Below are 13,718 nucleotides of genomic sequence, written 5' to 3'. Positions count from 1 at the left end.
ATTGACTCGATGGCAATAGGTTTGGTTTTTGATTTTATCAGGACTAAGTTTCCAAATTCATTTCTTGCTCATCTTGTAGGGAAAGGATGATTGTTGTGATGAGACAAAATTGGTAAGATCTTTTGTTCTATTACCAAAAAAAAAAAAAAAAAAAAACCTAATTATAAAACCTTCATATTGCCCAACTTTTATAATAAATGAGAATTAGAGGTTGCCTAAGTAGCTTAATAAGGTTTTGTGTGCCACTTTGTATAGGAGAAACATGAGCTTTGAAGCAGGACAATGTTACATTTAAATCCTAGCTCTATCATTTACTAGCTGAGTGACCTTGAATACCTTCCTTATCCTCTCTGAGTGCAAAGGTGCTCACATATGAACTGGAAAAGCAGGCCCTGTGAAGTGAAATCCTACCGTAATCAATGTCAAGTCTCCTTTCCTGCCAATCACCAGGCAAGTAGAGCACAAACCAAAATGAATGACCCACGCTTTCTTGCCCTTAAGAAGGTCACAGTCCAGTGGGAAATCAGGCGTTGAAGCACAAAAGATTATCACAAAAGGCTAAAATGAGACAAATATTGAAGATGTTCTCTTCCCGGCACGGAACTGTGAACAACTTTGAAGAAAGCAACATGTCTCATTCATCACTGAATCTCCCCACATGGCCTTTCACAGAATAGGTGCTCAATAAATACGTTGTTGAATCATTTGCACAAAAAGCCTTTAACTGAAATACAGCAATGAATTTGCAGAGAGAGGATTTTGATTATTTATTTTTTTCATATGAAACATCTCACTGAAGTATTTTTTTAAATGACTTTCAGGAGCCCAGACAACAACAAACTATAACAAAATAATTAGGAAGTGATGAGTTTGTTTGAGTAATTATTACCTTTATTTTAAATATAATTTATTTAAAGTTTATTCTTATATAATAATACATTTTAATAATGGCTGTTTTTAGCAACTGGCTTGCAAAATTCCATAAAGTTTAACGGTAGTCCGGCACAAGTGATCTCCAGTACAACAATGGATCTAGGGTAAGTTCCTGAAGTCCAAGTCTCAGTTTCCCTATGAAATGAGGGAAGAAGACTGGATGCTTTCTAAAGGCATACCTAGCTTTGACACTCCATGGGATCCTCAAAGGTTTAGACTCACGTGTGGCCCTATGTTGGCAAGCTGGCCGAGAAGCAGTAGTGATCCCAGTTGATGAAGAGGTACCTCCAGGTCTGTTCTCTGGGAGATACCTGGTGCCATATTGTCTTTCTACCAGAATGACTGACGTCCTGTCGAGGAGGGCCTTTCAGTCAGAAAACCCAGCAGCTGCCATTGAGTCTGCATCACTGCTAAATGCAGTTTTAGTTTAAGCAAATTAGGGACTGCTTGCATAACATCAAATATATTTCTAGTTTTATATAGCTTTAAGTTTGGATTTTCTAAGAGGAGTAAAGAGGCTTTAAATATCCTGAGAACGATAATGATGGGAACTGGCAAAAAAGGCCAAGAGTTGGATAATTCATGATAATTAGTGTCTGATGCACACATTTATTTTTATTGGACTGTGGATTAAGACCCAAGCTTTAGTATAACAAAGCTAGAATGAACTAGTTCTTTTGAATTTCACCTTCTCCATCTGTTAAATAGGGAAAGCTGAGCTAGATGGTCTTTGAGGTCTAGTAATCCTAAAATTCATCTATGAAACTGAGGTTTTTGAAATTCTGAAATTTTAGGGGTTGGGAGATTTTCAGGAACACTGAAAGAAACTAAAGGTGTGACAGGCTCCAGCGGTGAGCTTAGGGGGAGAATAGGAAAAGCAGGAGAGGATGCACAGGATGGGTAGAATACCCCTTGGTGTTTTCAGGTTACTTCTGCAAGAACAGGATTCTTTTTGGCTGAGTTAATACAGACAGTGTAGGACAGTTAGTCCAGGAAAAGCAAGATGAAAAGAAATTGATTTCAGGCTTCCTTTCCTTCGGTGTGATGGGTTTGACAAAAACGTTTGAACAGAACAGTTGTTGTTAAGTAAATTGAGATTCACCCAAAGGCAAAGATTTGGAAGGTAGGTGGGATTGACCTCACTCCTTACCCATCAGCCCTACGGCACCAGCTGATGTCTTTCCTTCCCTTCTCTCTATAGTGTTTTGTACATTTATTCAGAGAATGGGTGCCAACTTTGGGTTTGTAAAGGGGAGACCTTGAAGATCTCCTAACTTAGAACCTTGATCTTTCTTTTTTTTCTTTTAGAAATAACCCTTTCTTCAAATGAAATTTACTCCGGTAAAAGCTGAGCTTTAGCAAGGTGACAGGGGTGTGTGAATTCCCAACAACATGGCCGTTTCTTGACCTTTGGTAAACATACTGAGACACTAGGAACCGGAGGATCTCGTGGAACACAGTTTAAAAGCCACTGATCTAGTCCAAACCGCAACCCAGTGTTTTGTGATGAAGCCCTCTGGAAGCTTAAGGCCCAGAAGGAGGACATGACCCACTTTAGTGTAGCAGGTCCGAGACAGTGGTGATCTGCAGGAAACTGAGAAGTGATGGGAGCATTTTTTTTTTTTGGCCCAGCGACACAGATAGAGGAAAAATGGTTTGAACTGGAGAGAAAGGAGGGAGGAATACGGGATTAATATGAGTTTGTTACTTTTCTGTGGCACTTTTACAGCGTTAACAGAACTTTCAGATACAAACTGGTTCGATTCAGCAGGTATTTTCTAGATATGTACTATGAAGCACCTGATTTAACAGGACCAGTGTATTGACTACCAGGCATTGTATAGAAAAGGTATAGCACATTACCTCAATTAAAAGTCCCAACCATTCTATGAAGGAAGCATAGTTGAAGAAACTGTGTTTCAAAGATGTTAAAAGGAACATGGTCATGTCCTCACAGCAGGTCAATCATAGAACTGAGATTTGAACCGAAGTCTCACTCTAAAATCTGTGTTCCTTCCACTCTAGCCTCAAGGAACTACAAAACGACAAGAAATGCAGAGATGAGAGAGATGGTTTTTGTCCTCAAATTACTTAAAATCCTCCACAGTAGATTAATTGTTGTAAAAGTAAATTAGGATAAATTGGCATTGACAGGATGCAACACAAGACCAAGAAAGTTTGAGGGAGAAAGACTATATTTTAAGGAACCCATTGCCATCGAGCCCATTCTGACTCATAGTGACCCTACAGGACAGAGTAGAACTACCTCACAGGGTTTCCAAGGCCGTCCCAGGGCTCCTTACTTTAAGGAAAGGACTAGGAAATACTTTGTGGAGGAGGGAGCGTTGAAGAGGCACAGCAGAGTTGACTAGCAGAGATGATTACCTTCATGTTACATTCCAGGAAACTGAAGCTGGTTAGTGATAACATCAGAAATACAAATAAGGTTTTTTAGGAGTCAGAGAGGAACTGGCGTGGGGAGGGGATAGGAGAGAGATGTAAAACAAGGGAATGTCAGAGTAAGCTCAGAGAGAAACCAGAATTCCATGTGGAGGTAAATGAAAGAAGCAAGGGACGCTGACTGTGGATCCAATGATATATTTTTTTCTCTTCTGCCTTAGAGAAAGTGATAATGTCTTTCTTCCCTCTTACTTTTTTCTTTCTTTCTGAATCAAGCTCATACCTTTTGTTATTTAAGATCTAGGTGAAGTTAACTATTAATCTCTTGAGTAACTGCCCCTAAATTTCTGCCAATTGAGAAAAATCTCATATTCTTTCGTACTGACTCTCACACCTTGAGTATCATTATTGCTGAGAGTGTGCTTGGTGTTGCTGTGTTTACCTTCTAGTGCTCACCTAGCTGTCACCCTTCCAGTCATAGTGTTTAGGTCTTTGGATGTTGGAGCTGTGTTTGTAGGTTCATGTACATTATAACTCAAATAATGGTATAATGTACTTTTTTTTGTGTTTCTGGGCTTGTTTGCCTGTGCTCGTCTTCAGTTTTTTTTTTTTTTTTCTTTTTATTGTGCTTTAGGTAGAAGTTTACAGCTCAAGTTAATTTCTCATTCAAAAATTTGTACACATATTGTTTTATGACATTGGTTGCAATCCCCACAATGTGACAGCACGCTCCCCCTTTCCCCTAACCACCCTGGGTTCGCTGTATCCATTCAACCAGTTCCTGTCCCTTCCTGCCTTCTCGTCCTGCTTTTGGACAGGAGCTACCCATTTGATCTCATATATTTCATTGAACTAAGAAGCATGTTCCTCGCGTATGTTATTTTTTGTTTTATAAGCCTGTCTAATCTTTGTCTGAAAATTGGGCTTTGGGAATGGTTTCAGTTTGGGGTTAGCAGCATGTCCGGGGGGCCATAGTTTCGGGGTTCCTCTAGTAAGAGTTACTTTTATTTTTATTTTCTTGTCTTTTTTCTCCTCCATTTTTATCTGTAGAAGATTTTTAATGCAAATCAAATGTAACCAAAGGTGTCATCCACGAGAGTATTCTTCATTACTTTCATTTCAATATTAGATCCATTAAATTGAACTTCCTTTCTACTCACTAGTTGGTAATGTATAAATCAAGTCTTCTCCAACTCCAAAAGGATAATAAAGAAAAGTGACTTTAACTTGAACTTTTAATTTACATTCATTTAAAGGTATTAATATTTCATATTCTCTCCTAATTTTAGGTAAATATTCTGGATGTAGCCATGAAGGATATCGTAAACTCTGATATCCCACTTTTACGCCAGTCTGTACCAGTTCAGCCTTCACATTGCATTCTCTGTACATCTGCTTTTTGGCTTCTTAGAGACCTTTAAAGGGTTTTTTTTTTAGTTTTATTTTTTTTTTATTTCTTTCCCTTTCCTAGCCCCTCTTCTTGCCCTCTCCAGTCTGGACCCTAAGGTAGCCTTCATAGCTCTCTCCATTCTCTTGCATCCAATCCTTCTCCGCCATCTGTCTACTGAAACAATAGCCCTGGATAAGTGCTTTATTCTGTTTTCTCCCCCTATCCTCAAGTGATATAAACTGGAGAGAATTCTGGAACTGTGCAGGTTGGGGCCATGACAAATTAATGTTCCCTAACCTCACCCACATTTCCAAACATTAGAGAGCTTCTAATTAACTACTCAATGCCCACCCCATCATTTTCAGCTGTTGACTTTGTCTCTTGCTTCATCAAGAAAATTCAACCCATCACACATGTCCTGTGTTTATCTTCTATTGGCACATTTATACCCACACTATTTTGCTACCTTTACTACAATCTGGAATGGGGATGGGGGATTTCAGTTCAAGGCCATTATCTCTACCTATGCACTTGACCCCTTTCTGTCTGCCTCTTCCAGGGAACTTCTAATATATCCTTCTCTTTCTTTCCAATATCTTATATTTCTCCCTCTTCACTTGCTCCTTTCTTTCTACTTTATCTCTTTAGGTACAGTTCAGATTCTTCTCATCTAAATAAATACATAAAAAAGAACATTTCCTTTACACCTCTATTTACTCCGCAAACAACTTCCATGTGCATTTTGCCGTCTCTAATCTATTGAAAGCGCTAGTGTGAAGGTTGCTGATGAGCGACTCGTGTTAAATCCAGCTGGTGCTTTTTAGATCTTAACTTCTTCGATTCCTCTGCCCCATTTAATCGTGTTGATGCTTCCTTAAATATTCTTTCCTTGTCTTCCAACATACCATTAACACCTCAGTGTCTGCTAATTTATAGATTCTCCAAAAGGACCCACTTCTCTCCTCATTGCACATATTCTGCACAGACCATGGCATTCCCATTGTTGTATTCCTCTATCCGTATGATGAGGGACTCCCGTCTCTGAACTTTTAGCCTATTCCTCTCACCAGAATTGAAAACTTGTTTATTTAACTCTCTGTTTCACTTTTTATATACCCAATGGTACCACAAATTCAAAAAGCTAAGATGAAGCTCTTGGTTTCTCTTTCCTGTCCAAGCCAGTTCCTCCTGCTGTATTTACTGCTTTAGTAGAATCATCAACCACTCAGTCAAGCGAGACGAAAACTTGGAGGGCATCCTTGACCTTCCCTTCTCCCTCCCTCAGTAACATGTCCAATTCACCCTTTATTCTCTTTGGTAATAATGGATCTTTCCCTCATCTTCTCCACCCCCACTGCTGCAATCTATCCCCTTCTTGTCTTACTTGGGCTGGTGAAGCAACATTCCAAATAACTACTTTGCCTATAAACTGACCTAGTGGACATCCATCCTCCACACAACCTCCAGATTCATCAATATAAAACATATTCTGACTGTGTCATCCTTATATTTCAAGTCCTTCAATACAGTGGTGCTAGATATGGTAAACTACATATGTGATAAAATTATATAGAAATAAACACAGCCACAGAGATGACTACAAGTCAAACTGAGGAAATGTGAATAAGATTGGTGGGCTGTATTCATATCAGTATCCTGGTTATAATATTGTACTATAAGTTTACATGACTTATCATCGGGTGAAACTGGATAAAGATTACGTGGGATCTCTCTGTATTCTTTCTTCCTTTTTACTTTTTTTACTCTTTATTTTTTATTGTTATACTATTTCTTATAACTACATGTGAATCTACAATTTTCTAAAAATAAGAGCTTTAATTTTAAAAAATTCTTGAAGAAATATTCTTCACTAACATAAGCATTGAAGTGTTCAACTTTTTTTTTTTTTTAATAGCATGTAAGTCTCTACTTCCCTCTCCAGCTTCATCTCCCCGTATTCTTTGCCCAGGATTTTTGCAGTGTAGTAATATAGGGTTGCTTGTCATTTTCTAACATACGTCAAGAGATTTTTCCACTTAGTACTTTCTTTATGCTGTTTTCTTGGCATAGAATACCCACTCCATACCATTAAAAATAACAGTTGCCTTCCAGTCAATTCTGACTCACGGTGACCCCATAAGTGTCAAGGTAGAACTGTGCTCCATAGGATTTCCAATGGCTGATTTTTCCAAAGTAGATCGCCAGGTCTTTCTTTCAAGGCGCCTGTGGGTAGACTTGAACTTCCAACCTTTGCACCATTCAGGGACTCCTTCATACCAATAGCCCTTATCTAATTAAAATTTAATTTAAGGGTTCTTTCTTGAGCTCTTAGATTATATAGTTCTTTTTTTGTATTTTAATGGTGCTATACATATTGTTGGAGCCTTGGTGGCATAGTGGCTAAGAGCTTGGGTGCTAACTAAAAGGTCAGCAGTTCGAATCCACCAGCCGCTACTTAGAAACTCTATGGGGCGGTTCTACTCTGTCCTATAGAGTCACTATGAGTCGGAATCAACTTGATACCAATGGTTTGGGGTTTTTTTTTGGTTTGATACATTTTGTTAGGAGTCCTGGGTGGCACAAATGTTTAAGGACTCGACTACTAACCAAAAGATTGGCAGTTCGAACTCACCCAGAGGTGCCTAGAAGAAAGTCTTGGTGATCTACTTCTGAAAAAATCAGCTATTGAAAACCCTATGGAGTGCAGTTATATTCTGGCACATGTGGAGTCTCCGTATATATATATACATACATACATATGCATATACACACACACACACACACATATATATACATATATACACACATATTGCAACCACATTTTTTATAGGTTGATTTTCCTGTCTTACCTTCTACACCATTAGCATAGAGGGTGAGACATTCTTTTTTTAAAATTTCCAGTGGCTATTGTGCTTCCTGGCAAATAGTTTATGGTCTGTATATATTTAACTAAATGAATGTGCTGCTGCATGTAGCTTGGAAATCATCATCAATTAATCCAATACTATTATGTTCCATTATTATCTAATTAAACCAGAACTATCATTTGCATATTTAAGAAGATGATTTACTATCCTTGTGCTCTGTAAGCTTTTCATAATATTAACAGTAATGATTAAGAGCTTAGCTAATTTGATCCTGGAGTAAAATCGATCTACGGAAAATGACAATGAATCACATATTAAGATGGTCTACGCAGATAACGTTCAGATTTGGTAAAACCATCACATGATAAAATGATGTCTTCCTTCACATATCCAGGCATCAAGGATAAATTTTTTTTTTTTTTAAAGTCTGTAAAATGAAACAGACAGAAATTGTTCATTTACAAAGTATTCAGGGGTTTGTTTATCCGTTAGTCTAACGTAAGATTCTAGACTCCAATTAAAAACCACCCACACATACGTCAAGGTGAGGGACTGGTGATTAAAAATAATAAATATATATCAAGGTCCAGAAATCTGACTTTCTTTCCCCTGGCCATGATGCTTAGCTGGTAGTTATGAGTGGGGTGATTAATCTGAGGTTGAATTTTATATCTCCTGAGCTCTTTTCTGTTTTCTGATTCTGCTTCTTGCCTGCTGGAGGCAAAATGAGCAGATAATCAATTGAGACACTTATAAAATAGATTTAATAATAGGTCAGACTTGCTGTCAGATTTAATGAGAGAATGTTTATTTTCTTTTTGAAATCTGCAGAACACAAATGTTGGATAGTGGAAGTATAGCGTGTAACACCAATATTATTGGTTCAGAAGGACAAGCTTGGATAGAAGACTTGATTGTCTAGCATTGTTCTGTCTGGTTTTATGGCCAAGTGGGGTCCATAACGCTGCCTGAAGAAACATCAGTTGTGAAACTTGGAATGTCTGCTGTATTTATCTGCATGACTTTAAAGATTCAGTTGTTATTTTTTACTTGTTAGAGTGTCCTTTAGTTTAAATATGCAGTATCAGAAATACAGAAACTATAATCTTAGTTTTGTTTTTGTCCTGTTAAGGTTCGTAGAAACCCCAGCTCATTTCTCTTGGAAAGAAAGTTACTACCGATCCACCATGTCCCAGAGCACACAGACAAGTGAGTTCCTCAGTCCTGAGGTTTTCCAGCATATCTGGGATTTTCTGGAACAGTAAGTACCAACCAAGAAATGTTGTATTCAAATTATGGTAAAGGAGTAAATGGGAATGGTCAAAATGTTGCTTACGAGCGCGTGTTTCTAGAGTCAATAAAAATCAGTTAATGTTGGGAAAAGGTATTCCCTTTGATAGGATCTCTGTGTTCAAAATTCAGTGGAGAGATCGTTACTATTCCAAGATGGTATAATTTTGGGAGGTTTAGGGAGGTTCTGTCCAATCCACAATTGTTTCCCCATTGACTTTCTGATACTCAAACTGCATTCCTTTGGTTTAAAGACTTTTGTTCACTGCTACAAGGAGCCCTGGTGGTATAATGTTTAAATGCTTGACTGCTAACCTAAAGCTTAGCGGTTCAAAGCCACCCAGTAGCTCCACAGGAGAAAAACCAGGTAGTCTTCTCCTGTAAGATTAGAGGCTCACAAACCCTATGGAGCAGTTCTACTCTGTCACACGGGGCTGCTCTGAGTTGAAAATAGACTTGACCACACCTAACAACAATAATAACATTCACTGCTACAATGCAAGCACCTGCTCAGAATGCAAAACACTAAATTTTGTTGGTCACTTGTACTTTGCCATGAAAAGGATTATTACCATCTTTTCTAACAGCAGGTTTGAACAAGCAAGTAAATTAGGGAGAAAGTGAAGAGTATTAGAGCAGTGGGGGCCCTAAGGGATAGGGTATAAAATACTCTCTCCCTTATGTATCCAATATCTCCTGCTTACCACCCATCAGTTCTTTGAGAGGGCAGGGATCATGACTCCCATTTTAAAATAGATCTTATATTTGAACTGCAAGTGGCTGAGCAAGGGGTTCTAACTCCAAGCAACATGTCCTGCCAACTTTGAGCAGAGAAAGCTTACTGTAACTAATTGGATGAGTGTGTTGTATTTCCTTCCCATACCTAACACACTTTTTTACCCTTAATTTTAGGCCTATATGTTCAGTTCAGCCCATTGATTTGAACTTTGTGGATGAACCCTCGGAAAATGGTGCAACAAACAAGATTGAGATTAGCATGGACTGTATCCGTATGCAGGACTCAGAACTGACTGACCCCATGTGGGTGAGTGGTGTGGGCTTGCCCCTTTATTCTGAGCACCAAGCTATCTGCATCTCTGCTAACCCTGGCTTTTTAGTGGCATTTAAGAAGGCAGGTGGCTCTGAGAGGTCAAGGCCGTTGGAAAGAGTCAATGTGGTCAGCAGAGGAAGATTAGGAGAAGCTGATGAATTCCAGGTCAGCCTCAACTCTCCGTAATGTATAAGTTTCTAACAGTATGTGGAAGGTGGTTGGAAATAACACCTTACATCCTTTATCTGAATTGTTCCTCGTCGCAATCCAGATTTACAGAGGACAAAACTTGCCCAAGGTTTTCCGACTAGTTAGAGACAGAGAACCGAATCCAGATCTGAGTTCTCCTCTGAAGCATTTTCCAGTATGGCAAACTGCTTCTACCATGGATCTGTCCTTCTTTAATTAAGGAGGAGGAAGTAAATTCTATGTGTACACAGGTTTAAGCATCTAGTAACAGGGTAAGAGGAAAGAAAATAAATAATACAACAGGAAAGGCTTTTCTTGTCTTTACCACTGAGTCACTCATGATTTAAGGCCTGTTTTTCATCTGTAAGACCTTATGCACCACACACCTCCCAGACAAATTAAAGAGTGTAATGGGTGAATAATTGTAAAATACTTTTCTGAGACTTTTAGATGAAATTCCCTTAATTTGTGCATTCCATAGTCATGCAGGCTTTTTTGTGTGTTTTATTTTTAATCGTTTATTCACCACCCAAGTTTTGTTGCTTTCTCTACTTAAACTTCTAGAAAATAACAAAAAAAAAAATAGCTAGAAAGTGGGTGAGGTGTCATGGAGTGTCTGCTCATGAGACAGTGGTTTAGAAAATTTCTTCTCTTCCTTGCCTGATATAGAATTTTACTGAAATTGTCGCTATATACTTGTCTGATGTAGAATGTATTTCTTATCATTGGCTTAAGGTGGCATGAGAAAAGGAGAAAGGAAACAACCAAAAATAGAAAGTCGTAACTTTGCAAATGCACTGATGTTTTGTCAGTAAACTGACAAGGAACAAAAAAATACACTTTTTACAGTGACTTTCCATTCGCATAGAATGCAGCTCTCAATTATCTTGAGGCGGTGAAAGGAAACTGACAGATAATTCCAATGGGTAGGTCATTGAAGGCCTTGGAAGGTACTATAATTGAACATAAATATGTGTAAATTCTGATTGGACAGTGACTTACAAAAACTGAAACATTCTCAATTCATTTAACAATATCACCTCTTAGGCTGATGGATAAAAACCAAACCCATTGCTGTCGAGTTGATTCCAACTCATAGCAACCCTATAGGACAGAGTAGAACTGCCCCATAATGTTTCCAAGAAGCAGCTGGTGGATTTGAACTGCTGACCTTTTAGTTGATGGATAGCACCTGATTCAGCAACCCAGGTTCGATTCCTGGCCGATGCACTCCATGCACAGCCACACCCATCTGTCAGTGGAAGTTTGCATGTTGCCATGGTACTAAACAGGTTTCAGCGGAGCTTCCAGATTAAGATAGACTAGGAAGAAAAGCCTGCCAATCTATTTTAGACAATCAGCCAATGAAAACATTACAGATCACAATGGTTCTATCTCTGTCTTTAGGCTGGGTTCTCTAGAGAAGCAAAACCAGTAATGTGTATAAATATATATATATATAGAGAGAGAGATTATATCAAGGAAACAACTCACATGATTGTAGAGGCTAGAACGTCCCAAGTCCGTGGATCAGGGTAGAGGCCTCTCCCAAGTTACACAGCTGCAGAAGCTGGCAAGCCCAAGATCGGCAGGTTGGAGAGCAGGGCTCCCGCTCACAGGCTGTGCAGATAGACGAATCCCAGGTTCGGCAGATAAGCTGACAGCTCAAGTCCCAAGAGCAGGAGATGAGATGACAGGAAGCAGCTGTAGGATCCAGAGAGAGCAAAAAGCCAGAACGTCTGCTTATATTCAGATGCGGGCCACACCCCCAAGGAGACTCCCTTTCATCTGATTGGCTACTCACAGTATATTCAATCATGGGAGTGATTACATTAAAACACTAAGAATCATGGCCCAGCCAAGTTGACACACAATCTTAACCATCACAATCTCTAACCCATCAAACTGATCGCATAGGACCGAACAGTGTTTCCTTCTGCTGTGCGCGGGGTTTCCATGAGTCAGGGGCCGACCCGACAGCGGCTGACATCAACAAGCAAACCTATCTTTTTACGTTCTCTCCAGGCTTCTCTGTTCTGACTCTTGGACTCAGCAAAGTAGACCAAAAATTATAAAGTTGAAAACGAAGAATTGTACGCCTCCTTCATTTATAGTTCCTATTATTATTTCTGAGCCTTGGTGGCACAGTGGTTAAAGTGCTCGGCTACTAACCAAAAATGTTGGCAGTTCGAACCCACCAGCTGCTCTGCGGGAGAAAGACGTGGCAGTCTGCTTCTGTAAAGAATACAGCCGAGGAATCCCCATAGGGCAGTTCTCCTCTGTCCTGTAGGGTCGCTATGAGTCAGAATCAACTCGACAGCTGTGGCTTTGTTTTTTTTTGTATTATCTCCCTTTTGCACACTGAAGCTGTGGGTTTCTTAATATACTATGCTGTTTCACATTTCTTTGTATTCTTAGAAATATTCTTATCTAGAACACTAATCTTGTTCATTTCCTCTCTCTAGCCAGTTCCGTCAACATCCAGTTTGTGCTCTCTTCTCTGGGAAGGCTCTTTGTATCACTAGTCCTCACCAGTCGGATTTAGAGGTCATTCCTCCGAAGGAGTCAAAGCATGCTTTTGTCGTGTTACTTATTACACAATATTATAGTTACTTGTCTACTTCTCTGTCTGTAAAGGGGACAAGAAGAGTATGTTCTTACGCCCAAGGCTTGTTACAATTTTGGCACATAGTAGGTCTTCAAGAATTGTTGAAGTCATAAGAAATAGGATTTGATTGCTATCTAAATGTCTGACAGTTCTCATTCAAACAGCTCAGTCCCAAAGAACTCTTTCTTTGTTTTTAAAAAAGGCGCATGCATCTTCTGAATACTAGAAATGTGGTTAGTGCAACTGAAGTGCTTAACTTTAATTTTAGTTCATTGAAATTGCCACATGTGGATAGTACAGCTCTAGAATATCTTTAATCAGTGAACTATTCTCTCCTTGAACAGTCAAAGCAGCGAAGTTTCCTGTCTCCTTCCGCCGTTCCTCCCTTCTGATTAAGATGTCAGTGTAGAAAGTGCTATGCTTTTCAGGTTGTTTTTACGTCCGTTGTTACCCCATTCTATTTGGAAGGACCCAGATATGCCATTTGAGCTCTAAAATTTAAGTCATTTAAAGTCCATTTTGATGTTTTTACAGAACAACTAAAAGACTCTCTGGAGAAAACCTAGTGGAGTATCTGAGTAAGAGCCAGACAAGTCATGCAATGATGTTAGAAGAGAAGAACAGTGAAAAGGGGAGAAAGCTAAGAAGGTGCATAGACGCAATCGTTTTTACCATAGATTTTTGTCTAGCTAAGAATGATACTGCCTTATGATTTTTGTGGTCGTTGTTGTTAGGTGTTGTTGAGTCAGTTTCAACTCGTAATGACTTTACATACAACAGAACCAAACACTGCCTGGTCCTGCGCCATCCTCACAGTTGTTGCTATATTTGAGCCCATTGTTGGCAGTCACTGTCTCAGTCCATCTTGTTGCAGGTTTTCCTCTTTGGCTGACCATCTATTTTACCAAGCATTATGTCCTTCCCCAGGGACTTGTCCCTCTTGATAACATGTTGAAAGTACGTGAGATGAAGTCTCACCATCTCTATTTT

General features: G+C 39.2%; 1 protein-coding gene across 4 annotated transcripts in view; it reads left to right on the top strand.

Moving 5' to 3' along the window:
* Positions 1-13,718, top strand: part of TP63 (tumor protein p63) — a 234,316-nt gene that overhangs the window by 72,209 nt on the left and 148,389 nt on the right. For all 4 annotated transcript variants that reach the window (XM_012557252.2, XM_012557253.2, XM_004382232.3 and 1 more), the window contains exons 2-3: positions 8,723-8,851; positions 9,793-9,925. In XM_012557252.2, coding sequence (XP_012412706.2) covers positions 8,723-8,851; positions 9,793-9,925 — 262 coding nt within the window. The remainder of the gene's footprint in view (positions 1-8,722; positions 8,852-9,792; positions 9,926-13,718) is intronic.

This window comes from Trichechus manatus, unplaced genomic scaffold (assembly GCF_000243295.1).
Source record: "Trichechus manatus latirostris isolate Lorelei unplaced genomic scaffold, TriManLat1.0 scaffold00092, whole genome shotgun sequence".
Taxonomy (NCBI): Eukaryota; Metazoa; Chordata; class Mammalia; order Sirenia; family Trichechidae; genus Trichechus; species Trichechus manatus.
Note: the sequence above shows the minus strand (reverse complement) of the source record. Positions and strands in the feature narration are given on the sequence as shown.